The sequence below is a fragment of the Serinus canaria genome, chromosome 3, assembly GCF_022539315.1.
Source record: "Serinus canaria isolate serCan28SL12 chromosome 3, serCan2020, whole genome shotgun sequence".
In the NCBI taxonomy this organism is placed as follows: Eukaryota; Metazoa; Chordata; class Aves; order Passeriformes; family Fringillidae; genus Serinus; species Serinus canaria.
The window spans coordinates 34,399,379-34,426,949 of NC_066316.1; the positions used below are offsets into that span (position 1 = coordinate 34,399,379).

A 27,571-nucleotide genomic window follows, 5' to 3' on the forward strand; every position below is an offset into this window, starting at 1 on the left:
ATCTGTCAGCTGGTTTTGGGTGGCCATTTAGAAATGTCACATGCTAAAACTAAAAAGAAGAATGAAATCCATCTCCCTGAAAGAATGCAAGATTCAAGAATGTATTTTGGAAAAAAAGGATGCGTAGTATAAAATACAAAGTACATAGAACTCAACAGAAAAGCAGATTAGCATGGTTCTTTTTATTCAAATGTTTTGAGATCTGTTTATGTACATATATAGGTATACACATAATACTTGCCATATTTGGCAGTTGTTGTTCAATGCATACAAGGTAAACAGGTAATTTTCATAATGAAACCTTGTTTAGTCTGATGAGAGGCATGAAATTCCCAAGCAGATGCTTAGCTCACTAAAGCTGTTTCTGGTCTTTATTTCCAATTTCATTATTTTTAGTAGTTTGTGACTTTAAGTCATCCAAGATTTGTTATGAGTAACATTAACTCTGACAGAAGTTTTTTTGTTGTTTTCCTTTTTTTATAATTTTTTACTCTTCTCTTAATTGTTGTTGTTTCAATTTGTTCCATCTTGTTACTTCAAGCCTCATCAGGAGATTGAAGCACCTCTGAATAATCTCACACAGAGACATGGTGGGTTTCACACGTGCACTGTTTTTAAAATAAAGCAGGGTCATCCCCTTTGCCCATTTCCAGGCATCAACAGTCAACATCAAGAATTTCTACACAAAAAGCATGCCATAATGAATTTATAACACACCAGCTACAGAAATAAATGGCTGCTTTCTTTTTAGAGAAACCACAAATGAATTAAAATAAAGCAACAAAAAAACTTCTTCACATATGCCACACTTATGGAGAGGATCTATTTATTCCTGAGCAGGCTGGCAAGTATACATTGGTGGTCAAGTGGGAGAGAGGGAGGAGAAAAAGAATTTTAAGCTGATGAAGGCACAAAAGACAAAAATATTGAGGCCTTGAGGAAAAAAAAAAACCCGAAAAACATGATGAGAACTATCTTCAAACCATGTTGTTTTACTGATCAAAATAGTATTCGGTGAAGATGATACAGTTGAACATTAAAGATAATGCAAGCTACTCAGGATAGAATTTCTCTTTACCTAACAAAACCCCTGAAGAATTTAGATGGGAAAATACAGAAGAAAACACATGTAGTTATCTCTTTAGAACCTCATATTCCAACGCCTTCAGATATTCAGTATATACATCTGGATTAAGAATCAATAGGAATTCAACCTAGAAAAAAGTAGGTTTTTTGGGTTTTGTTTTTTAAATTAGTACTCCTTACATTTCAATCTCATCTTTTAGGCTGGCAAATTACTTGTGACAAGTATACAAAGTTGGGGTACATTTCTTTTACAGGATTTATAAAATACATTCTCATCTGTTTGAATGCAGGTACATCATCACAGAAGAGACAGTGCATCAATTTACAAGATATATTTGTAGCAAAATTCAGAGATACATAACAACAAGCATCTCAAGGTAATACTAACTTGGAAGCCATGTGCAAGTTTTTCAAACTGTACACGTATTTTTAAAAAGATACTGCCTTTTAAAATGTTTATATATTGAAGCCTTTTCATTAAGATAAAACATCTTTTAAAACCAGTAAAATTATAGCAGCAATATGGGAGAATATCTAAGCCACATGAACATTATCAATTAAAATAAAACCAAACATGAAATATTAGTCAGATGTTTGTGTTAATACCAAGAACAAGTAACACACAATTACTTATGTCAAACCAAGAAATCGGGATTTGTTAATCTATGAACAAATCTGTTGAATACAAAGCAGTGTTGATTGCTGACTTTCACAATCACCTTTCTGGAGTGTCCTGGAGAACTCACTTGAGTCTTAAATTCCAAGTCTGACTAAGATAATTTTTTCATCTTTGTTTAGGAATTAAGGATGCTTTTAAATATGGATTCCTTGAAATGAAGCTTATTTTATTTACACTGTTCAAAGTTTACCTTTCCTTCCAACAACAAAATGTGCAGGAGGTTTTACTACATGCTATACAATGAAAAAATAGACTTTAAAAAGTCAGAACAATGCAAGTAAAACTGTACAACGTTTGTTCCCTGCTCCAGTTCATTGCACTATTAAATTAAACTGGATGAGTTGTCATGCCCAGATGACTTACTATAGGATCAGAAAATCCACACACATGGAGGAGGTAAATGAATACTGCTTTAGGTATAGTACCAAATGAAAAAATACTATGAGTTATATCCAAGGAAAGCTTCTCATCACAGAAAGGAGCATGGCTAATTCTGAAAGGCAGCCCTCTTCATGTAGGACACAGAACTGCAAAAAAACCACAAATACACATTGATAAATATCAGTGAAGTTGATCTGCATAAAAATGTAATGCATATACTAAAATATTTAAATGTTGGATTCTACCCTATTAGTAGCACAGTCAAATCTAGTAATCAACTGAAACTGGCAATTAAGTTCTCAGCCTCTCTCAAAAGGTAATGAAGTGACACAACCCACTATCTTTAACTAGTATTATCCAGAAATGAGTTAACTAAAGGTCATGTCTTAAACAGTGCTTTTTAAAGTGTTATATCAGAAAAGAGAACATTAAATAACAGGTGATGCATGCAGTTATATTTTAAAAATATGCACTGACATTTTGAGATTCTAACTCTACTTTCTAATTCTGGTGTGGGTACTAGAATCACACAGTGGCAAGATAAGACATGTCCTTCACGTGTTTCTCATTCCTGCTTCAATGTAAGACACAAACCTCAGAGCAATCCAGCTTTCAAACCAATGCTAGCACAACACAAAAGCAAATAAAGAAGTCAGGTGTAACAATTAAACAAAAACTTCAAAGGCAAGAAAATAAATATTTTCATTATCTGAAATACTTGCATAATTTAAAATTAGAACAAGGTGCAAACACTTGCTTCATTAAAACAAAATAAATTATAAGTTTTTACTTGAAAGATCAGGTATGAAATAGCAAGGAGAAAGACGGGCAATTTTTCTGCTTTCACGACATCTACATTCAGAAAAAAGAAGAAAACAATACTAGACACTTCATGCATTTTACTAATGCACAGCATTATTTTTAGTACTCTATTTTTGTCACAATTACTGTTTGAGGACAATTGGAAAAGAACACAAAGCTTAGCAGTAAATACATCTTATAAAATTTACTGTAATAGCACATCTGATTTCAAAGGAAATAATTTCAGCTGTAAGTACATACTTATGTATTTTATATAATAGTTATGTAAGTATTATCCTTGTACACAAAGCTAAATCTTCAAATTTTGTAAAAACTGGAAGTTAAAAAGTAATCTTGAAATAACATGTCTATATATGATACCAGACAACGTACCCTAATACTTAATTCTGTGCATACACTGGTTATCATTTCATATGTATCATTGATTTGTCCTGGAAGTAGCTAAATTAAGGAACTCTTGCTTCCAGCAGATTTTGTCAGATATTCTTCACTACCCATATAGCAATAAAACAAGGTAATTCCTCTTCCTACAATGCTGTCCTCAGCTTCTACTTTAAACCTGCTGTGAAGTCCATCCCAGCAGGCCCTCTCCGTGTTCTCATGCCCCCAAAGAAGCAGGAGCCCCTGTACGGGCATTCAAGCAGGTGAATGCATCAGACCTGAGGAGATGTTGGCTTGTCAAGGGAACAGCCACACCAGCTCAATGCAAACAGCAGCTCCAGTCCCTCTCCTACCTAGATGCTGTTCCCTACAGTATTTCTGTTACTCCCACAACACCTGCTTCTGTCTTGTAGGGTTGAAATTGGCAATTACTACTTGCGACACTGAAGAGGCAAGCAACTGCACAGAGTCATTTTCTTCAGAAAGCAACCTAAACTTCTATACTGCAAAGATTACAGATGCAACTACACTATATATAATATACATAATACTAATAATATAATATTAAATTTTATAATATATATAAAATACCACTTGCATTATTGCACTTGGCAAATTAATCGTTATGCAGAAAGTCATTACATTATACACACAAGAAGAAAGACTGAAAGCTTTAAAAAGAAAGTAAAAATTCAATGAGCACTGTCCATGCAAACACACTTTCATCAAAGGATATAGTACTTACTACTGTTGCAACACCTAAACCCAAGGTATGACACAAATATCTCCATCTGCTTTACAGCTTAACTTGTGCACTAAAAACTTAGCTTATTTAGGTCTTTCAATGAACATAAGCACAGAGTTTTCAAATCACATTCTAGTAGTTCAACCATCAAAAAAGGTCAATAGAAAGATGAGAACAAACAGCATTTAAATACTGTGACCTTACTAAGCTGCCAGCTTCAGTCCAGAAGTGTGCTTTCTAAGATAAAGAATTTCAGTCTTGGTTTGGTATTTCTTTCCCTGTCAGTAAATTCATTCCCCTACCCTTTTTCAAATCCCAGTTTCTCCTTCATGACTCCTAGTGATAAAATATAATAACAATATTGGTATATTAAAATACTTTCAGAAAAAATTATACACAATTGCAAATGCTGATCAATTTCATGTTACCACCTATTTTAATTCTAAATCTATAAAATATAATATAAGTCATATGCTAGTGGGAGAAGAACTCCCTTGCAAAGCAAATCACTAATTCCCTTTCATTATTGTTAGGTTCAGGATAGAAATGTTCACTGAAAAGTAAAATCAAACACAACCTCACAAAAGGAAAAATATTCCCTTGAAAATAATTTCGGCTGCAATAAGAGCAACACGAACAGGAGAAAATAAGCTGCTACACTGTACCAGACTCTTCTCAGAGTATGTACTTAGTCTGGCTTTGGGATACTTACCTTTGAGAAGATATTCCTTACAGAAAAGACCCAGGGGAGAGCTAAATGACCCCTGGAAAGAGGGACTTAAGCCTGACAAGGAAAATGATGACATTTTTTAAACATTTTGGGGGACACAAGGGGGCAGTAGAAATTGGGAAAAGAAGATGCTTTAAAGAAAGCAAGCACCAGAAATAATTTCAAAACTAATATTCCTACTGAGAAATGCATATAGAGGTGGTTTTATCCCCTAACATGAAATGGCTTCAGTTATTCTTTTTAATTTCTTTATTACACTGGATTTGCACACACCATGTTTTGAAGATTTCCACTTCCAGCACTTCAGAAGGATTAGCTAGTTATGAAAAAAAAAATCCAAGAATGATTCATGGTAACACAGAAAGTCAGAAGCAGATCTGGCTGCAGAACTGTCCTTCAAGTTCCAGTGTTGTCCAAACAACCTTACCCAATCATTATTAAATGAAGATTGTGAGTATTAGCATACACAGAGGGGGTTGCTGTCTTCCTACACAATCCAAATTTCAGAATTATTGGCCATTTAGTTCACGATAATAAAGATTACACAGAATTTTAAATTCTACAAAACACACTGGAATTCAGAGAAAATATAAACTTATTTTGCTATCCTCAGAACACCAGTCATGTGGTAAGATTTCGTGTTGCATCAACAATTATGCTCAATCTTATGGCTCCATTCACCTTTTCATGTTCACAGCATTCTTCTATTTGTTCCTTTACAGTGCACAAACAATACTTTGGCAATAATCTTTTTCCTGACATTTTTTTCTTCAGTTTTTGCTTCTGAACAATTTAAGTAACTTTTCAACAGTGACCACAGGTATCTGGGCAAGTCTGTTAATAATTCTGTGGACAGCTATAGCACCCACATAAGACTGCTATCCTAATTTTTTACATACCACAGAATAGCAAGACAGTGCTGCTTTAAAAAAATAATCATGAGCATGTTTTTAAGATTTATTTTTTCTGCTCTATAAAACAGAATACAAAGTTTGAAAAAAGGTTTTACCTCTGTGCAGTCATATGCCAAACTGGATTTCCCATAAAGCAACACATAAGCAACACATATCCTAATTTCAAAAGTAATTTACCGTCTGCTTTTTTTGTTGCAAGACTGGAAAAAAAGGATCCTCAAAGGAACATGTACTTAACAGACTTTAACAGAACCAAGTACCTTTGGTGATATAATTCACACATTTCAAAGTTCTATTTCTTGATTAAAGCTTAAGAAAAAGCAATAAAATCCATTCAGTGTAAAATGAATACAATTACCACTACACCATATGGATTATACCGCTGGGTCCAGGACTTCTTTCAGGAAACAAATTTAAACCCTAAATCTTCTTAAAGATTTTTACCTTGCCAAGACACTTTTAATCTTTACAGTGAAAAGAGCAGAATCCTCAAAAAGAAGGTCACCCTTTTTTTTTGGAATTTAAAAAACAGGTTAGAATTTCAGGTATTAAAGCTCGGCTGAAAGTTGATCTAAGTGGTTGTAAAGAATTCAACCAATCTCCTTGTAACAAGCTTTAAAGATAATGTCCAGACAATAGACTGGTGTCTGGGAGTATTTTGTACCAATAAAGCCTTGCAAGAGTTTCAGGCCAGAACTTTTAGTGGCAGAAAAAGAACAGTAGGTTACAACTTCAGAAACAACTGGGAGACTTTGTCTATGCCACAGAATAAATCTACAGTACAAGGTAACACTGTTAGCTGAGTTATAAATATTTAACATAATGTCAACATAGCATATAAATCTTAGTTAAGGCTATACTGAAAATGCGCACTAGCTCTGCACTCACAACTATCCGCCACTGAACACACAAACCCTCACAGGATGAAGAAAGGCTTGGTCCTGTTCACTAAGGAAGTGGTAGATGGAGGGAAACTGACTTTTCCTTTCACTACAAGTGATGTGAGTGATTACTCTTCATGTTCCCACAATCTGTGTTTCACAGTTTAGAGGTAACCGTGTTTGCGTATGACGGATGACCTGCTTGATCCGAGACACTCAATGCATGATGTTTTTGCAAGTGTTGCATCTCACTAGTAGAACATCCTTGGTGATTTTCAGGTAATGAGCATACAAGAGGCAGGAAGGAACTTCAGTTCAAGCTTCCTAGCTCATCCTCTCCTATGTTCAGGTAATCTACCTTTATAAGCCTTCTTTGCTTTTAAAAAGGATTTCTCCATTTCTCTAAGCTGTCAATTTCTCCTTGATATCCCAGTAATCTGAAAGTTCTTCTGGGTAGCTACATCTAAAAATAAGAGCTGTGAAAAGCACTGTTAGATCCAGTCACTTACCACCAGATGTATTATGAAGAGCAAAAAGTTTTAATTACTGACAAGAGTTCCACCCATTGGGTCAAGGATTCTGCTTCACAGAACTACGGTTTAGTAGTTCTACATCAACACTAAAAAGAACCTTGATCATGATCCTACACCGCTCACACGCAAACACATCTGTCTAATTTAGGAAGAATTTTTAGAAAGAATATGTAAAACAATGGAAAAATCAAAGGAATCAACTGAAAGGATCTCTGCATTCTTATTGTATGTACCCTACACAAAACTTAGAAATGGATCTCCTTCAACAAGAAGACTCTTGGAGCTTCCAGAATATTGAGTGTCCTTTTTCAGATTTTCTGAAGTGACAGCACACTACATGTCATCCATAACTCAAACCTGAAAGTACTTTAAAGTATCTGTGAGATGAGCTTCTGAGAGTGACTGTAAGTTTATGTGAGAAATAAAAGTCATATGGAGTGAGTGAAGTCAAAAGACAATATATTTGAAAACAAGACGATATTTAGAATGCATGATATCAAAAGAAGAGAAAAACTTTTGCAGCATATGAAAAGCAGAGTATTATAAATATTTTGGTGGCAAACAAAATGGCACCCATCATCTTTCTGTACAGGTATTGAGATCTTGGGAGTTTCATGCATTTGCTAAACTTTAAACACTTAAGAAAATGGTATCATATGCCAAGAATTAAGTAAGAAAAAAACATTAGCAAGATGTAGGCAAAAATGAAGTCAGATGAAAAACATTTTAAAGTAATTTAACAACCTGGAAACTATCTGGAACAACTCCTTTAAAACTAATGCAAGCAGTATTTTTTAATGTCTGACATTCTTTTAACACAATCAATGTGTAAGACTGGAAAATAAATGACTCATACAAAAACTTATAAAACAATATCTGAAAAAGGTATAATAAGTAAAATAAATACTTTCTATTATTGATCAGAAGGTAACACTTGAAATGAAACTGTAAGCACTTTGCATAGCAAATGCTTAAGTACCATGCATAGTCTGAGTTCCAGTTACTGAAAAAACTGCGCAGTGGAAGATTTTAACTATACCCATTTCACTTCATGAGCCAGACTCCTTTGCTCCTGCTGATGTCATTCAGCAGTTGGCTGTATTTTACTAACACAAACAAAATAAACATATTTTATGTATGAACTGTACCTCAGAATGCTATGGACAAAACAGAACATAAATGAGAGCTATGTTTGATTGAAAGGCAACAAAATTCATGAAAGGTGTAGGATCACTATTTTCAGACACACACTGTAAGTCAATCAAGTTAATTTAGAATCAAATAAAATCCCTGCTGAGAAGCATACTCACCCTTTAAAATATAGTCTGTTAACAAGCTTGGCACTTTCTCACTATCCTCTTTCATGGCATGCAGAACTAAAAATGAAAAAAAATCAGATATTTAGTCATAAATGAAACACAACACATAAAACAAATACCTTGGAGCAGTTCCAACTACTCATAGAGATACTTCTACGAGATGTAAGAAATCTCTTAAGTGAAAGATGAAAAGATACAATGAGATATCACATCCTCTCCACCTTTCACTTCTGTAATTCTCACTGAGCTCCACAGTTTCTGAATGCCAGAGTCCCATTTCATGTGGTTATTACTACAGTAAAATTCATCAGTCATAAAAACAAAGAGCACCTCTTCCCTATAAAAGATTCTCACCAGAAGGAAGTCGTGATATCCAAAAACTAAAGTATGCTAACAACAGATAAGCTGGAAATCTCATTGGTAAGCTGGAATCTCAGGACAGAAAAGTATGCTCCATTACTTAATATCTTTGATCATTACACCAAATGGAAAAATGCTGTGAATGATTCTATGGAAATGCTAGTGGTACTTTTTCCCCTCCCTGAAATGTTGAATGTTATCTGCTTCAAGTTCAAAAAATCTTAGCTACATTACTTAATTTAGCATTAACTTACAATAATGCAAAAATGCCATTTTGTGACATACATGAGTAGATCTTGTCCATCTTGCCTGTTTCTGAAGAAGGAATGGACAAGCTTTACTGGACACATAAACTTGTCTGTGACCACATAAAGAAAAACAAAGACTATTTATAAACACTTAGGACATGACTGAAAGAAGCAAAAATTCAAAATTCTACTGAAAAGCAGTATTTAATAAACTCCAAATTCTTCATATGAGACTCTGAACTCAAATTATAACAAGTATTTTATTTCCATTTTTACACCGAAGTAAGACATTAATGTTCATAACTCTGGAATAATACAGAGCTTTGAAAGGAAAATCAACTGAACAATCCTAAATTTCTGCTTTACTGCCTGCCTTAACAACAGCAGACACAGTGAGTCACAAACCTGCAAATGACTCACAGGATCAAGTTCCAACCAGCCCACAGAAATCAATATTGTTAATACTCTTTACGATGCATTTGGGCAAGACATTTTTTTAATAAACCATTAAACAACACAAAATGTTTTCAAGAGGCTTTAACACGTGCTTCATCGTGTCAAGTGAAATTTAAATATTGCAAGAGGATAAAATTTCATGGCAAAAATAAACATAAAATGAGAAATCCTTTGTCACAAAGTAAGTACGAATCAACACCTAAGGCTGCCTACTGTAGAAAAATAAAGGAAACATTAATTCCTGCTTAAACATTTCATTTACTCTGGAATTTATATAATATTAATTTTCTCTTTCCAGAAAACAACCACTGAGCCTTTTACCACCCCTCAGCACCTGTGGAATCACAGAACTGCTCTGAAAATCACCTTAAAGACACAGTGAGATTCTCCACTGAAGCCTGATCAAATGCATTGATGCAGTCTACCACCTATTTTTAAACTGTTCCTATAAATGTCCAATGAAGGAGATGCTATTGACTTCTAGAGATGCTTTCTTGTATTAAACCACCTTAATAAGTATTTTTTTAAATACAACCTTGATTTCTTGCAAATTAGAATTTTAAAAAAAGCCCAATGAAATCTAACAACTAGAGGACTTAGAACTTGTAATAATTTTGAGGATCTGACCTAAAAAAGATGTGTAGAACAGGGAATTCAAAGCATTGTCAAAACTGTGTTTGGTTTGGAATTCCTAATTATCAAAATTTATTAACAACAAAACCTACCCACCAAAACCACAGAGAGAAGCAGGCTATCTTAAAGGCAATTAAGTGCAATCATCATGGAACTAGTTCTAAGTTTCTTGACATCCACTCCATTTTGTCGAAGTCATTGCAATAACCTCAGTAAAGCACAGCAAATGTAAACAAACAGGGATGTATCAGGCACTGTAAGACCAGATTTCAGGATATGCAACCAACATCAAAACATGGGAACACTGACTTCCTGATACATGCAGGTTTCTGGCCTTCAGGGCTTCAGACAGCAGCTAGGAAACAAAGCTAACATGAAGGCTCAGGAAACAAGCTGGCCAAAATCTATGGTTAAAATCATGCATCTTTACAGACATGCCCTAGGGTAAGAGGGAAGAGAGAACTGGATGGATTCACTGGCTTTGAGCAGCCACAACTGGACATACAATGAGGAAAGGATCAGGGGGATTTCATATGCTCACTTTTGGTTAATGTTTGAAGGTCTTCAACAGATGGGGGTCCGTTTTTCTTCTCATAAGGAATGACGGTTGTCAAGTACTGTCAAATGAAAAACAGAGTTACTTGATAGTCCTTTCATGCAACTTTGTTGTTTGCATTCTATTTTGTAAAAATTGTAGCAATTGAAATTGCTAACTACAAAAAATCATATTTCAAAACAGATTAAGATTCTACCTTTCCATCTCAGAGCTTTTTATCACAGAAGCCAAGTTTCTTTGGTTTTTTTTTCCAAATTATGTGGCTACTAGAAGTCATGCAGCTAACTGTCTCCCCTGCAAAGAAAATGATGCTGTCCCAGTTAGGTGAAAATGGAAACAGATGGCTTTCACCTTCTGCTGTTACACACTTCCAACCAAAAAGAACAAGGCAAGCCTTATGAAACATAATACCCCAGAATACGGAATTCAAAATTATTTGTTTTCATAGTAGGTCTGCTAATAGACAGTTTCAAACCAACTCCTTTTTAATTTTATTTATTGAAATCTTTAATTCTTGTCTGCTTAAAAAAACCAAACAAAATACTACAAAATTTCTTAAATCTTTCAAGATTTTCATACCTGAAGTGCAACTAGGAATAATTTTCAAATTCTTGATGTAACCCTGTTGGGTCTTATATTACATGCATTATAGGCAACACCTTACTTTGCAGCCTATATGAATGCATATCCTCCTTAAAGAGGTCAGAATTACAAAAGTACTAAAATAGCTGGAATTTTCCCCAATGGAAAAGCTTCCTGAAAGTTCCCTCAAATCAATTTTTAAGAATTAAAGAGGAACTTTATTCTGGTTTCACAGCTACAAGGCAGCAGGCAAAGTAACGTAACCCTCAATGTCTCATTCAGCTTGACAGCTACATAGTTCTCCAGGCAACGAGCAGAGAACACGTTAAAACAAGGTACAAGGTCTCCTCCTCCCCTTGGTAACAGCCCTTCAGTGAGAGCCAGGTGTAACTCAGCCTATGGTGAAGAGCTGCACTTGGCAAGGGGAGGCTGAGGGCTGCCACACGCCACTGTAACCACTGCCGTGTTTGCAGCAGGATCACGCAACTCACACCCAACCGCCAACACCTGCCTAAAAGCCAAACAGACTCAGCTCAGCAGCACTGAACCAACTGTACAGGTGGTGCTGACACCTCCCCAACACCTTCTGCAAGCACAGGGTGCTTCCTCCCTCCCTTTTCTCTTGGCATTTTTTCATGTTCACTCAGCACAGCACAGAAAAGTATGCAATGCTCCTCAGGAAACAATCCATTTTCAATTTCTTTTCCAGGAGATGTAACCAAGTATCACCAGAGAATTGTGCTCTTAATAAAATTGTGCTCTTAATAAATTACGAGAATCTACAGCTAAATATCAGTCTGCTGAATCTGCCAATGGCAGAGATGAAAGTGGATCTACTAACAAAGAAATCAGATTTCTGGCTGTCTTTTCCAGCCTTCAGAACTACGTGGCATTCTACCCTTTACCCGGATAATAAAACACGAGGATATTTCACTGTACCAATTATCAACTAACCTCGTTTCCCTTCTCCTGTAAACTTCACCTTCCATTTTTCCTCTCTAACAGCAGAAATTAAAAACAAAAAAAGGAATTTCTTAGTTTCCAGAAATACTTTCCTTCTACTCATCAACTTTGCAGCTGTAACAATCAGTCTCTATAACAGCACTAAAGAAACTCATTTCCTGAATTGCTGTGTGAAGATAACATATTATGAAAAGAATGAAGGAGTGACTGAAGTGTAGTTTACTGACAAGACCAAGTGTTAAATCTGCTGTGACCTCTAAATTTTTGAAGCAGATTTGATGACATGATAAAGCAGCAATTCCCACTGCAATTTTTCATCACCTATGAAAAGTGTTTGATATGCCTGAAAATCAAAATGAAGATGATTGTCTTGAATTTTCTTCTGGAAATATGATCCCAGAAAGAGCTACCAACATTTCAATGTCTTTTTTTGACTACATTACCAGATAGGAACAGGGAGTTCCTACTGGAAGTTTCTCTTTACATGGTGAAAATCTCTTAAGTAATTTTTACTTATGTTTCAAACACATGCACAGAAAATGGGACTAAGACTTTAAAAAGGGAAGTACCCACTATGAGGCAAAAAATCCTAATCAAACAAAACCCTCCCAAACAGAAAACAAATGCCATAGAAAAATGGATTTCCAGGCATAATTCATAACAGAGCTAGTATCTTTTCTACTTTCTACCCTACATTTAATTTTAAACTCATATTACTTCCATGACTTGCTTTAAGATACAAGTAGAGGAATCTAAAACTCCCTAAGGGGTTTTCTATATCTGTGAGGATATAGAAAAAGATAAATCAGGAGAAAAGTATGATCAACATGAAGAATAACATTAGTAAATTAACTCAAAAAATGACTGGAAGAGTTATTCAATCATTTTAACAAATGATTATGCTACTTACATCTATATGGGAGGCAGTGAAAGTCTTTTAACCAAAAGTATGATGGGGTGGCACAGCTAGATAAGCTCACGTTATGAAAATATATGACATGTAAAATATCTAAAGATATAGGCATAAACAGCTGTAATTTATGGTTAAGATAGTCAAGGGAAAAAAAAACAAAAACAAAACAGCATACAGGTACAGCTTTACTAGTAGTGTGATAACAGAGAGTGATAAAAAGTCTTGTTAGGTAAACTTTGTGCATGTGTTCAAGATCCTCAAAACTGAGGACAAACAAATAACTGGATCAATGTATTCATAAAATCTCATACATATACTTTGCCTGAGAAAGCAGGCAAGCCTTTGATTTCTAGCCTTATGATTAGAATGACTTGAGAGGAGTTGTTTTACCTTCTAAACTCCTCTGCAGGATACAACACTCATCTTCCAGACAAAAGCCTAATCAGCCTTGACTTCTAAAGTACCAGTCAATTTATTGCCTCAATGGACTTCTCACCAGGAAAAAAAATAACTCTAATGGACTCCTCTGACAAAACTGCATAAACTAAAATAGTGGGTACACATTAAAGAATGTGAAATGCCAATATTTTGTACTCTGCCAAAAGACTAAACAGCATAAGCATTAGCAGTTCACTAAAATTCAGAATGCAGTTAATAAAATACATAGTACAGATCCGAAACAGCAGGCAAGTTATTACTTTGAAATAAGGCATAAGAATCTTGCTTCCAAGGTACACACAACACCTGTATAATGCCCACTGAAGCTGTCTCTGCTTTACATTTCAGTATTTAAATAAACAACTAAAAGACGCAAAGTTGCCTACAATACCTGTATTTTATATCAGTAATCTGCAGTGCCCATGTTTTGCCACTTTTAAAATCATGCAGTTTTCAAAGGCAAAAGGGTACAGTCTACACATTGTCCAGGTGTTACTCTGTTTTTAGACGTATCAGCTTTGAACATTTGAAGAAAAAACAAAACCTTTTTTCATTATGCAAGTTGCTAATGCTGAAGGCTGAAACACTACATCTAACCTGATACATATTCTTTGACTGGTTATTAGATTTTTTCAGACATGCAACATATCTAAAGCATGCATTTTAGTCTGGGGTAAGAAATACAGGTTATTAGCTCAGTGCATCAGGGTATCAAGTCTCGAATCTCTTGAACTGCTGAGGAAAGAAAGAGACCATAGGCTGATCAGAAACCTGAGGAAGAGAAGCAGAAATTCCAGCTTTTCATCCCGTTTTTTCCTGTCTCAGCATTTATCTTCAGCTACTGTCAATTTTCAAGATCTCACTCCTACCAAAAGTGCAGGCAAAGAATGAGAAAAAAGGGAGAAGATAGCCCAGCACCTGTTTCTCTCCACTCGAGTTTCCAAACGTGTGGCGGAAGCCATTCTGTATGACATTTGAGATCCCTTCCATGCTGAAGCGCTAAAAGTAGTGAAAACACAGCAGAAAGACAAAAAAAAGGCACAGAGAAAAGTTCAGAAGACTATTAATCAGCATTCATCAAGACTATGAAAGACAAATGGCAAAGACAAGCTCCAAGGTGTATTTCAGCACACTTCTACTTCTTCACTCACCTACTTAATTTTTTTAATTAAAAAGCAAACCTTATAATGGCAGTTAAGCAGTATTTCTACACCAACTTTTATTCAAACAAAATCTTTACAATGCAGGCCTGCTAATTGAGACTTGCCTTTTATGGCTGTTTCATTTCAAAGTGTAAAAAAATAGCATTTTTCAAAGTTCTGGTCACTGTAAAATCCCCTCTAGCCTTTGTGTTTGAACAGTGCATGTTTAGAGACACTATTGACACCAATTTTTTAGATTCTAAGCATGTACAAGAAACACTGTTCAGAGGTAGTCCTTTTCAGCTCCACCTCTTTAAAACTTTTTATGCTTTCATGCTTCCTTTTCCATGATAGAAATAACAATTAGTATTTCCTACTTTCTGTAATATCATAAAATATACACAATAAACCCATATTGATTTCAAGCTCCATTGAATGGAATCATGGAATCCAAGTAAAGAAAAAGCAGTACATAATCCAACTACACATTTTTCCTTGAACTTTGTAATCCTTTTAACTTGGTGGTGAAGTAAAAGAAAATCAAAATCAAAACAGTACTGATGTTTAGCATGTGATATAAAATCAGCAAGGGACATGAACACAAAAAGAAGAAACAGCCAAGCTGCTGACACAGGGCACTATGATGAGCACACCTCAGCATGTTTATCTGAAAGTATTTATTCATGTGAGGGAAATAAAATGTGCTGGAATACAGCATTATTTTATGTTCTAAAGCACACAAGGTCAGTAAAGTCATATATTTTGCCAAAGCCATCTTAACTCTTTTAAGATATCGTAGTTGAAGGAACTGGTATCTTCAAGCCCTGAATATTTTTAACTGCTCCCCAGTTTCCCCTTATGAAAGAGGTAGAAGTTTAAAAGTCTAAGAAACTGATTTACCCAAAGATGGTATCAAGGACAAAAAACTCAAAACACCCGGGGTTTTTTTTATATTCAGTTATAGTATCTACAAGAAAATTAATTTTCTTAAGAGTATGACAATTTAACTCTACTTCCAATCTTTGAATTTAAATGAGATTTCATTACAGTTAACAAAATAACCAGTATTAACAGTTAACCAATAACCATTATTTATTAATAGAAACTCAGTCTTCATAAAGCTACAAGAACATACTATCTGTATGCCCATTCACAGCACTTCCAAATGAAAAAAAAAAAAAAAAAAAAAAGGAAAGAAAAGACTGTTGAAGAAAGGAACCTGGAACCTTGCACCTCGTTCTGGGAGAGGGCTCTCAAATCTGTCCTTGATGACAGTGAAATCTGTTTTCAGAGGAATCACACATATGCAGCTACAGTCTCACCAGTGAGCTAGTCTGTTCAATCCCTCTTAGAAAGCTTAAGTAATTTGAGATTATACTAGACAGATAAGAAAGAAAAAATTACATTGACAAGCTAATAACCTGATTTCTTTTGTTATTTGACTCCTCGTATCCAACTCTACTTGAAAGACCTTTTTCCTTTTGTTGCTATGTTCTGTAAAGAATAAAACAAATTATCTCCTCCCTGTACACATGCACTACACTTCGGCCTCCTTCCTGTCTCCTGTTGAATGTAGTAACTTTGTCACAGATTAGGAGATCCAGGGTAAGAAATACACTTTTTTCCTACCTAGAAACCAGCATGATCAATAAATATCTGTACAACTAGAATAGTACTGAATTTCCTACAAGACTAACGCATACTAAAATTCACACAGTGAAACCAAACACATAAATGAACTTGCCTACTGACAACAGAATGCAGAGCAGTGCATCCAAAGACAGTATTTTTTGCAAGAAAGGTATGCTAGTCCTAGGCTGATTTGCAAACAGGTAAAAAAATATTTTCTGAATATGAGAAGAGTAAAATATATGACCCTGTGGAAAAAAATTCTCATCAGGAAAAGCTTAAGCCTTGTTTGTGAAAGAAGGCATGGAAGCAGGAGTATCAGGTATCTTAATATAATCTAGGAGTATTGCTTCCCATAGTGGAAAAAAACCAACAAAAAATTTTAAATGTATAAAGACTTGTAAAAATTTTCTTACTGTTCCAGGCATATGACCTCTTTCTTGTTTGCCATTCTGAGGACTACTACCATTTTTCAGCTTCTTTTTCTTCTTTGCTGTTTCTTTGTGTTCTCGCTGTTTGTTTTGTACTTCAATGAGGACAGAAATGAAGCTGTTTTTCACTTCCTTCTCAAACTCCAGCTCATCTCGTAGAGCCAGCTGCTGTACCAGTTCCTCAGAATAATCCTTAATAGCAGTCTCAATTTCTTCTAGCAGTTCATTTAATTCAGCAACAGACAATCTTTTGACTCCTACAAATAGTTCATATAAAAAGTAATATGTCAAGATTTTAAGCATGAGTAAACTTGTGGGAGTTAAAAGAAAAATGTACTCTGAAATTTCTCAAAACAAAAAATTTAGTTTTAAAACCACGTAGAACAAAGCAATATTCCTAAAGGAGTAAACACATCAACAATAAAATAGTTAAATTTTCTTCTTATTTCTGAGAAATCGGGGATAATCTGAAAATATGAAGAATGTGTTGGTAGTTTATGCTGCAAGCTGAAGTAAGTGCTTGACTTCCGACACAACTATTTACTATTAGTTTCCTCTGCACTCACTGTTCAAAGGAAAAGGGGCTTCATATTTTCTGAACTACTGGGTGATGCACTACATATAGTGCAATTATGACCAAGAAAATGTTTTGAGGCTTGCTTGGGTTAAAAGAAAGTAGATCTTTGAGGACTGCTTTCTGTTCTAGTTTAGATCTGACACGCCTAGAGAGCTGGCAAGTCCCAGCAGCTGCTGTGTCAAAGAACATAATCTTATTTGGCACTTGAAACAGCTAGTCCTGATTACACTGACAGATACAATCTGTTTAAGGACACTGCATAGATGCTTGCAATTAGTTAATTTCATTGAATTAGTCTAGTTACTATCTTGTCTACAAGAATACTAAGGGAAAGCACCTACAGACAAGTGTTGAAAAATACAAATAAGGCCACAAACTACAAAAAAGTGTAGCTCTTAGAAGCATCAAAGGTAGTAAGTGAAATGTGAATTTTTTCTCTTCAATTACAGCAGGGAAAATTGGTTGGAAAAAGCTCCTTGTCACTTACTTAACTGAAGAGAAGGCAATGAAATCTGTTAAGACAATTCTGTGTCAAGGAGCCACAGTTTTTCCAGGTAGCTTAGGCCTTAAACTCTGTTCAACACTGTAACAATACTGAGAGAGGGCACCTGTGAGTCCCAACACTTAAGAACCAGCTTCACAGACTATAAACCAATTGTTCTAAAACCACGGGTGTAGGTTACCCAACTGCAATCCTGACTGATGACAGATCAGTTGCCGTTATCAAAGTCTTGAAAGGGCTACATAGGAAATCCTCAGCTAATTTAGCACGTGAGAGGAGACAGAGCAATTCAAATGCAGAAGACTAGAGGGACTGAAACTTGGTAGGCTGAGGAACTCACTTGTGTAACCAGAGCTTTATTTTTGGACTACCTTAATGTATGTCTTTTCCTATCCAAGAAGAAAGTAAATAGAAGTGATTTCCTGCTCTGAATCCTAAATGAATGAAAATCTCTGATCTATCCTATGAAAACCAGAGTTCCTAGGAAAAACCTGTAAAAATTTCAGAGAGATGCACACTAATTCTGAAGCACCTTCACACACTAAAAATAGGTAGAGTTTTTAATAAAATAGTGATCTGAAAGACATGAAAACAGATTCTCAGAAACTGCTGAAGCAAAGTTAAATTATCTGCCAAAGTAACTCAAGGCACTATTTGGTCGAGACTGACCTTTAAACTGTAAAGATGCAACAGACAAGATGGACTCCTGAGGCAAAGCAAAATTGACATGATATGAAATACCGAGCAAGCTTGATTAGCTCCAAACCTTAAGACATATGGAACTGTCAGAAAACCAGGAAGCCCTGCTGAACACAATACATTTTGCTTTCAGAAACATTCCTGAAATTTATGTGTTGAGACAGTTAAGAGACCATTTTCATGGTTGGAATCTCTTCTATAAATCTGAAATGTAGCAGAAACTCTAAGTCATGCCACAAGAGGTCGGCCAGTTTTCTGAATCTTCTACGGAGTTTGTATTGTTAATCCAGACTATAGGAAAGAGAGCACCAAACTTTTAAAGAAAGACCAGAGCAGAAAGATCATCTATCAAATATTCTTTGTGTCACTACCACCTTCTAGAATTCATGTTGACAAATGTAAAGATTAAACAAAATTTTCCATCACAAAACTGATTAGTCACAGGTTTTTTTACATGCAATTCAACCTACTACAATTTAAGTATGAATCTAATTTCTCCTTTGCTTTTGTATAGGGAAGCACAGATGATTTGAGTAGAAGATACAAAGGATATTTTTCACTCTTAAGCTTTCCAAAGTGGAATGGAAAGGGAGGACCGAAAAATATGCATGGTCCTTGTGGGGCAAAAAAGAAATGGTTGCCTTACTTTTGTGTTACTGTCTATCAAGGTATGTTCCAATGACTGAAACTGTACCAAAGGCATGGTAAGCTTTATTTACTGAATAGCTTTCAAGAGCTTTAGCTGATCTTAAACAGCATCCTGGCATCAAGAAAGTGTCTCACTTTACAGAAAATAATGAAGTTTAATAAAAAATGACCAACTTATCATTTCACCCATGAAGGAATCTCATTCCAATGTACCAACCTTCAGAATATTTGCTTTAAATTTAAATTCTATAAAGTCTTATTTTTGTTTTTAGTCATAAGAAAGCTGACAAAGGTAAGTCCTCTATGCACTAAATCTAGGCTATTATTTCAGAACATTTTGAAAATATTTTTTGAATGCAGATATTTCATAAGAAGGACTTGCTAAGAATCAAACACATGGCAAACTTACCGTTTAAATTATTTTCATTAAGTAAGAGCAAAAATGCTAAATAAATACCACTTACTCTCTTCATAGCTGTTGTTTGTACTGGATCTCTTGAGGGTCTGAATTTCCTGGGAAAGTATAGAGAGCCGATCTGATTGGGTGGGTGTTTCATCATCTTCTGGATCAGGTGATTCCTGCATCATTTCCTCTATTTCTTCAATCACCTTTGAAAAATGAAAACCCTTATGAAATTCTCCTACATGAAGAGCTTGCAATTTGAAGCAAAGTTGGATGAAACGTCCACCAAGACTAGATGGAAGAGGAACAATAAAATCATACTGACATTTTCTCCCCATCCTTGCTCTCTGAGAATAATCACACCTTGTAACAGTAAACTGGTGATGGCATAACAAGAAGTGTGCTGAAACTATGGGGTCATTTCTATATGAAGGTTTTGATTCTGCTTAAGAGAACTAAATTAAAGAGTAAGCTTTAAGCTAAGGAGTATCTTTCCTGAATATTCAGTTGAAGGAAGACACAAAAACAAAAATCAATTACCTCCTCCACTCCTTATTTCACCACAATTCTCTATGTAAAACAAACACCCCTCCCTCCTCCAACCAGAAACTTACAAAATGAAAACACACAAAAACAACAAAGAAAAAGTCACCAAAAACTCTCTGAAAAACCAAAAAGCTTTCTAAACAGCCTGAAAATCTACTGTGCTTGTGAAAAGTTTTTTGAACTTCTCACACGATCCACCATAACCTAAAGCTGATTTGCATCCCTGGGCATAAGACCTGAGCCAGACAAAAAGTATGACAACAGAAATTCTGCGCATAGATAGCTAACTTTACATCACGTAAATGATTACATTTCTACAGGCTAAAGCATCAACTAGATATTGGAATAAATACCACAGCAACTTTTAGAAGTTTAAAGGCTGTAGTCAGTGTTGAGATCTAACCCACAGTAAAAAAGAGCTGAGGCAGTTCAAGCAGTCCTGTCTCCTGTACTATTAATAACCGTGTTCATCAGAGTTCACAGCTTAACCACTGCTTAACCATTTAAGCAACAACAAAATAGATTATTTGTTTGCTTACTAAAGCAGGATCTTAATAGACCTTACTCTCATTAACCTTACTCAGAAGAGCAATTTTCAAGATAACTGAAGTAAATCCATGGATTTGAAGATTTTAGATACCAAGTAATTTGAAATCTTAATAGCAGAAACACTGATCTGCCCTCATGTTAGGCAAAACCTTCAAAGAATTCTTGCTAACAGCAAAGCCCTGTGAAACTACGAACGGCCACACAGTTATGCTGGAAAGCTACAAACTCTACAATACCACTAAGATTCTGAAAATATTTTTGCTTTTTACACATATATTTAATTTAGTAGCATTCCTGACTAATTCATGGTAAGAAATACACACAGATTTCAAGGACCCTGGACTATCAACCTCATGTGAAGTACTGAAACACTTTTCATATCTGAATGATGTAGTTTTATCTCCCACATTATTAAAACCCTAAACAAAGAATAACCAAGAAGCTCAGCTACAGTGAAAGACAAGAACAACAACAAAAAATAATAACAGACTGAAAAACCATTCTACACCAACAACACTGTCTTTGCTGAAGACTTTACCTGTTCTGCTGTAAAGAGTGGCTCTTCATTGATGCAGGAAACAATGATAGAATGCATATCCAATTGTTCTCTCAGCTCTTCATCATCTGACAAGTCAAGGTTCAAGTTGTCATTTACCTAAAAAGCATGAAAAGGTGCATTTATATAAATATATATACACACTCGTAATGTGAGGGTATAAAATGCATGTAAACTACAACAAACAAATGGGGAACTATCACTGAATTTTAAGAATGAAACTGAATCTTGGCCCATAATAATGCAATCAATAGTTCTTTCTGTCAAATAGCCTGGAAAATGAAATCAAAACTGCAACTAGACAAAGTTAAAACAGTTGTCAATCTTTAATGTCGTTAAATAATGTCCATGTACAAAGACCATATACACACACTGATGCAGACATCTACATGGGAGGCTGTCAAGGAAATACTTAAACATTAACTGAAGATTGGCAAATGTCTATGTGGGGTGAAAAACTTGACTATTATGCCTAATGTTACACAAACCTCTTACTTTAAGTGCTTTTATGGTTCCATTTCATCACATCATAAAAGACATGGAAAAAAGCTGAGAAGAGTTGATCCTGAATTGTGATACCAGAACACTGGTATCACCCCAGGTTATTTAAAAAAAATGGGCCATTGAATATCTCAGGGTCTTTTCAGAACGAAAGAGAAGTAACATTGTTCCCATATATACACCACCAAAGGATATTTCTCCTTTCAAACCAAAGATATAAATACACTAACAGACCTAAGTCCCCTCCTTAATAAGTCAGGTATATTTCACTCTCACACAGTGATATATCCTGGTTTATTTACCAAATTGTTTCTGTACTTTGTCTATTACTAGATTCCAGCCTAGAAAAGCCCCTCAAAGCTGCAATGCCCAACATCTGCCATTTGAGCTCAACTGTTTTAAGTGATCTTTGGGCTAATTTACAAGCATCATGATGGGCAGTACAAAGTCCTTAGTCTCTCAATAGCAGTTTTCAAATTTTCTTGCAATTCCTCCAATTTTCTCCATTTCTTCAGAAACCTTAATAGTTTACAGATTCATTTTGAACCTGCAACCAATATCCCCGGATAGCTCCCCTGCAGGGATAAGCACACAATTTGCACTTCTTCAGCCCTCAAAATGAAGTCAAATGTCCACTTTTTTCCACAATCTGAATTCCAGTAACTGTGCAGTGACAAGGCTCCACTATGACTCTCTCTTCACCTACTACACAGATACACTCCAATTTGGCATTTTAAAATGTCTGCTGTCCTCAAGTATCTTTCCATGCAATAGGATACAACAATGATGGCACAGTAAGCAAGCATAACAGTTTATCTAAAAGGAGATCTGCTTTCACTCCTGACATCTCCAGAAACATTTTGAGAGACCTTTGAAAACATTTTGATAATACAGACTAATAAACCACCAAAAATGGCATCAGCTGAAACCAGGACTAAAAGGAACACCTGGCTTTCCACCCAGCCACACTCCATGCCTCCTGTCCTCCTGCTACCAGGGAATGAGCCATTTAAAAGCAATCTAGCAAAAACAAAAAAACCAAGGAATTGCACAATCCCATTCCTCAGACCATTGTGCACACAACTTCCAACCAGCTACTTCTTTCACTGTCAGAGATGTATAAAAGTGTGCACAGACTGTCACGTGAAGGAACCAAGATCAGATGAATCAGCCTTATTGACCTGATATCTTTCCCTACTAAAACAGGAGGAGAAATGCTTTCTGCACAATTTTGGTAGCATGTTATTAGTTTCAAACACATCATGGAAGTGTTGCTTAGCTGTTAGCTTTCATTGTAAGGAAGATAAAACAAGATACTAGCTGGTCCATATGTGCTGTCACATATCCAGCAATACTGCTGAACACAAAGCAGCAGAAGAAAAGTATGTCAAACACTCTCCACAGCCTTTACACATCAGAAGGCATTCCATGTGGAGTGAAAGCTGAAAAAAATTCAGATACATTTAATCCATGAACTGGTTTTCTCTCTACTGGCAGCAACACCACTTTACACATTTTTATGTACTTTCTTCATAACTTCCTGCAAGTAACTTATAAAAACTAAATGAAACATTTTCTTATGTACTATACTTAGTTCTTTATCAAGAAATTCATTAGTCTTGCAGTCCATTTTTCCCTGGCACAAGGTCACAGCATGGCAGGGTTGTACTTTTAGTTAAAATGTAAGAATTTAATTACTCCAAAACCATTTATAAATCTGAACAAGGACTCAAAAAAAAAATTAGAAAAAACACAAGTCAAATTCAAGGGATAACCATGAGACTGAAATCAAGAAAATGAGTTCCAAATTTGCACCTTCCTCTACTAAACCCCGAAGTATCTTCTTCAGCAGAAAAATCTTTGCTCCTGTCACAGTAAAAAGCATCTGTTGATTATCTAATAATAATCAATTATCTTTGGCAGATGCCAAAGCATTACAACCCAATTCTCAGGTTACACACTCAGATATTTTAACAACAAAACCAAACTTCCCTATGTTTAAAAGATAAGCCACTAATTTCCTCAGAAAACCTGTGAGATGGGGATTCCTCCCAGCTTTTCTTCCCGAAGTGTTTTAATCCACTTTTAAGATCATCAGAGGACAACCCTTTCTATAAACCTCTCTGAAGCTCTTAATTACCTGTTCCCACCCCAGAGAACTATTCTAACTCTTAAATAAGGAAAACAAAACAAGCTCTTGCAATTCAGCATCTCCTGGGCCACCTTTCTTGTTAAAGAAGCCATTTGACTGTGGAATTAGATGAACTTTGGGAAGTCCTCACTGGATTTATTAAATCAGAGTACTCCTGCCTCTTTTCTTCCCTTACCCAGACCAGTGTTCAACATGAATCATACAGCCGAAAGATTTTATGTGAAACACTTTCTCATTTTACATTTTTTTCTATCATGCTCTGGCTCTAATGAAGAGTCATCTAAAACTAACCCTGCATTATTCCAGCCCAGGGTGATAGAAACATACATCAGTGGTTCCTTGATTTTTGAAAAGCTCTCATGTATAATGGCAAGTACTACAAATATTTTCAGACACTTAAAAACAACATTCTTTTATACAAATGCAAACATTTGAGTAGCAAAGGTCCAATGAGGGTACTTCTGCTGATCAGAACTTACCCCTTTTTCTGAAAGATTCAGTGTTGGCAAGTGCAAAGCTCTGGTATGGGAAGATTTCCAGTCAACTGGCATCACATTACCATAATTATCAGTCAAGGCATTCCAAATCCTGAAGAAAAGAATAAAGGAACAAAAATGCAGACCTCAAAACAAGCAGCAACTGAATCAGCAATAACTATATTCCTAATGATCATGTATCTCCATCAGTAACTGTATTTTCCTCCTTAAATATTCATCTGCAAGTTACTGAAAATATTTTTAGTGTTTTAAAGCTATGAGAAAATGTTTTTTGATAAATGTAAGTTATTTCCCTTTTAAAGCAAAAATATATGCACAGAAGTGAATGAAACAATACATGAAGACACAGCTTCTATACTAATTATGTAACTATACTCAAAATCTTTTCTGGGGGTGGATGAGCCTTTCCGTCAATGAAATTTGAGCTGAGCTATAAATTACAATCCTAATGTTGTTCAGCAGAGGCTGAGTAGCAAATTCTGAGCCAATTTTTTTCCTTTCCATTTATCACAGAATAATGAAAACGCACAGATCAGACTAAAATTTTGGAAGAACTGATTTTTTTTCTGGGAGTACTCCTGCCTAGCTCAGCCCACCACTCTTGTCCTCGGTCAGTCTTTACTGTATCTAGAGTGTGCATCCTCTCCGGCTGTCCTGGAGGCTGGCCTATGCAGACCTGAGGCTTGCACACACAGACCCAGGCTGGTGAAGCAGCTCAGTCTTTAACCACAGCAGCTCCATGAGGAGGCTGCTTCCTCAAGTCCCCAGCCGAGCCCTGCCTCCAGGCGCTGTGCTGTGGGTGGATGTTTGGAATGGTTGCCTAGCTAAGGCTCACAGGAGGTCAGAGGAAAGGCCGAGGCAGACACAGAAGGGCAGACAGAGCCTCATCACTGCCCAGCGTGATTCATGGTTCACTGAACTTACCTCACTGTTTACACCACTGATCTAGTATTTTGCTAAAAGGCTTTATTTTATTCTTCTCTAAGAAGAATAGAGAGACAGCTGAGTTACCTTAAAGTAAGACAGCGGTATTTTTAATAAGATAAGCTGACTAAATTCCCTATAAAATAAGAAACATTATTGTAAAATAATGTTAAAAACTGTACAGCAGCAAGGCCCAGAAAGGCTCTGTTCCTCCGGGAAAAAAACTCCGAACAATTATCGCAGTTGCAGCTGCAATTTTGTTTTTCACCTGCTTTCTGCACTTTCCGTGTTTAAACTCAAGCAGTAAGACAGCGGACACTTTTCATGAAGCTAAACAAACACTAACCACGGTCACTGCACTTCAGAACAAGTACTTCTCGCTAGCTCGGCGGGGTAAGAAGCTCCGGGATGCTCACACGCTTCCCTGGCAGTCAGTGGGATAAAGCCGGAGGGCTCCCGGTCAAACCCGCGCCGCGGCGGCCGAACGCGCCCCCTTGCCGAGGCCCGGCGGCTCCCAGCGGCAGCCCCGGGGCGGGGAAAGGCTCGGCTCCCGCAGCCCACAAGCCCCGCTGGGCTCCGCAAGGCCCAGGGGCAGCGCTCTCGAAGGACAGGGCTGGCGGGCCGCGCTGTGCGCTCAGGCCGGGCCGGGCCTCCCCCGGCTCCCTCTCCGCGCCCCCCGGCCCGCACTCACTCGTCGTCCTGCAGAGCGCTCTGCTCCGTGAGCGGCCGCAGCGGAACGCGGCTCTCGCCGCCGCCAGCCCGGGCCTGCGGGGGCTCGAAGCAGAGGGACAGCTTCGCCCCGAGATCCCCGCCGCCCCAGCCGCCCTTGTCGCAGGCAGCCTCGGGGCCGCTCCCCGCGGAGGGCTGAAATCCCGAGAAGTCCTGCCAATCGCCCGGGTCTCGCTGCGAGGTCGCCGCCGCCGCCGCCATAGCTGGGGACGCGGCGCTGCGCGCTCCCGGCGGTGCGCGCTCCCGGAGGCGCGCGGCGGGCGGGGCCCGGCTGAGGCAGCGATCGCAGAGCCGGGCCGGGCAGGGCCGGGCTGGGCTGGGCTGAGGCAGCGATCGCAGAGCCGGGCCGGGCCGGGCTGCGCTGAGGCAGCGATCGCAGAACCGGGCTAGACAGGGCCGGGCTGGGCTGCGCTGAGACAGCGATCGCAGAGCCGCGCTCAGCGGTGTCCGTACTGACTCACAGCTCCGCTCCGAGCAGGGGCGGCTCATGGGGCAGGAGGGGCAGGCGTAGCATGGTTTGAGTTCGAAGGGACCTTTAAAGATCACCCAGTTCCTCTGCCATAGTAGGAGTATTTGCAGTACTTTTGTTATAATTTGTTTTTTACTGTGATTGATGCCTCCGTTCAGTCACCTAGTACGCAAGAATTTAAGCTTTGGAGATACCTTTTCTTAGGAGTGCTGTGACTCCCGTGCCCATTTGTATTGTGCCCTTACGTGCAGTAGCTTAGGATGGGCTTTTTTTTAGATTTTATTTTTTTTGAGAAGCCGTGGTTTTTTGATATACTAAAGTATGTACCAGCAGTCTTCTCAGCTTAATTTCCTGATTCACTTTGAGTTTCTTTTTATTTTCTTTCTACTTGATGTTTGGCAGTACTGCAAGTGGAAAATGCATTCCTAGTTAAGCCTTGGAGTGCCACTGAGGTCATTGAAAGGATTTGCATCCTGTCCTACTCAGGATTATGACAGACTGATAAACCCTAGTGCAGATAGGCATTCCAAATATGATCCTTTCAGACATGGTAAGGCAGAGGAGGCCAGAACTACTATGACTGTTAAAGTGTATGCATCATTGTTTTATACACTGATGTTTTCATTGTTTTATACATGATGTCTTCTCTTTCATTCTGATGAAAACCCAAAATGCTTGCAGAGTTTGAAGATGCTCTTCTAGAAGAAGTAATTCTTCCATAGACTTAGTCTTGGGAAGGAGCAATAATGCTGGATAATGTAACTAGCGAGGGAGAAAAAATTCATCATATGGAAATATAAAGGCATGCATATAAATACAGATCTATCCTAGTTAAAGTCAGTTATGGGCTTTGCAATAACTACTGGGCATTTTTGTAGTTACAGCTTGTTCTCTGCAAGAACACTGACTCAGCAGTCAGTAGCAATCTAAACAGTAAACACCATGCTGCATCCAGGGAGTACCACGTGTGAACAGTGTGGACATTTTCAGTCCCCTT

General features: G+C 37.1%; 1 protein-coding gene across 2 annotated transcripts; it reads right to left on the bottom strand.

Moving 5' to 3' along the window:
* Positions 1 to 151: 151 nt before the first annotated feature.
* FEZ2 (fasciculation and elongation protein zeta 2) lies at positions 152 to 26,358 on the bottom strand. 2 transcript variants are annotated; one of them, XM_030235918.2, is made up of 9 exons: positions 26,068 to 26,358; positions 24,435 to 24,543; positions 21,285 to 21,401; positions 19,713 to 19,857; positions 16,808 to 17,079; positions 14,539 to 14,619; positions 10,710 to 10,785; positions 8,463 to 8,528; positions 152 to 2,292 (listed from the first exon to the last, which is right to left on the bottom strand). In XM_030235918.2, the coding sequence occupies exons 1-9, from the start codon at positions 26,304 to 26,306 to the stop codon at positions 2,276 to 2,278; spliced, it is 1,122 nt and encodes a 373-aa protein (XP_030091778.1). In that variant the 5' UTR covers positions 26,307 to 26,358; the 3' UTR covers positions 152 to 2,275. The 2 variants fall into 2 exon arrangements, with proteins under 2 accessions (XP_030091778.1, XP_030091779.1); XM_030235919.2 differs by lacking the exon at positions 14,539 to 14,619 and having other exon boundaries at positions 26,068 to 26,355.
* Between the last annotated feature and the right edge of the window lie 1,213 nt (positions 26,359 to 27,571).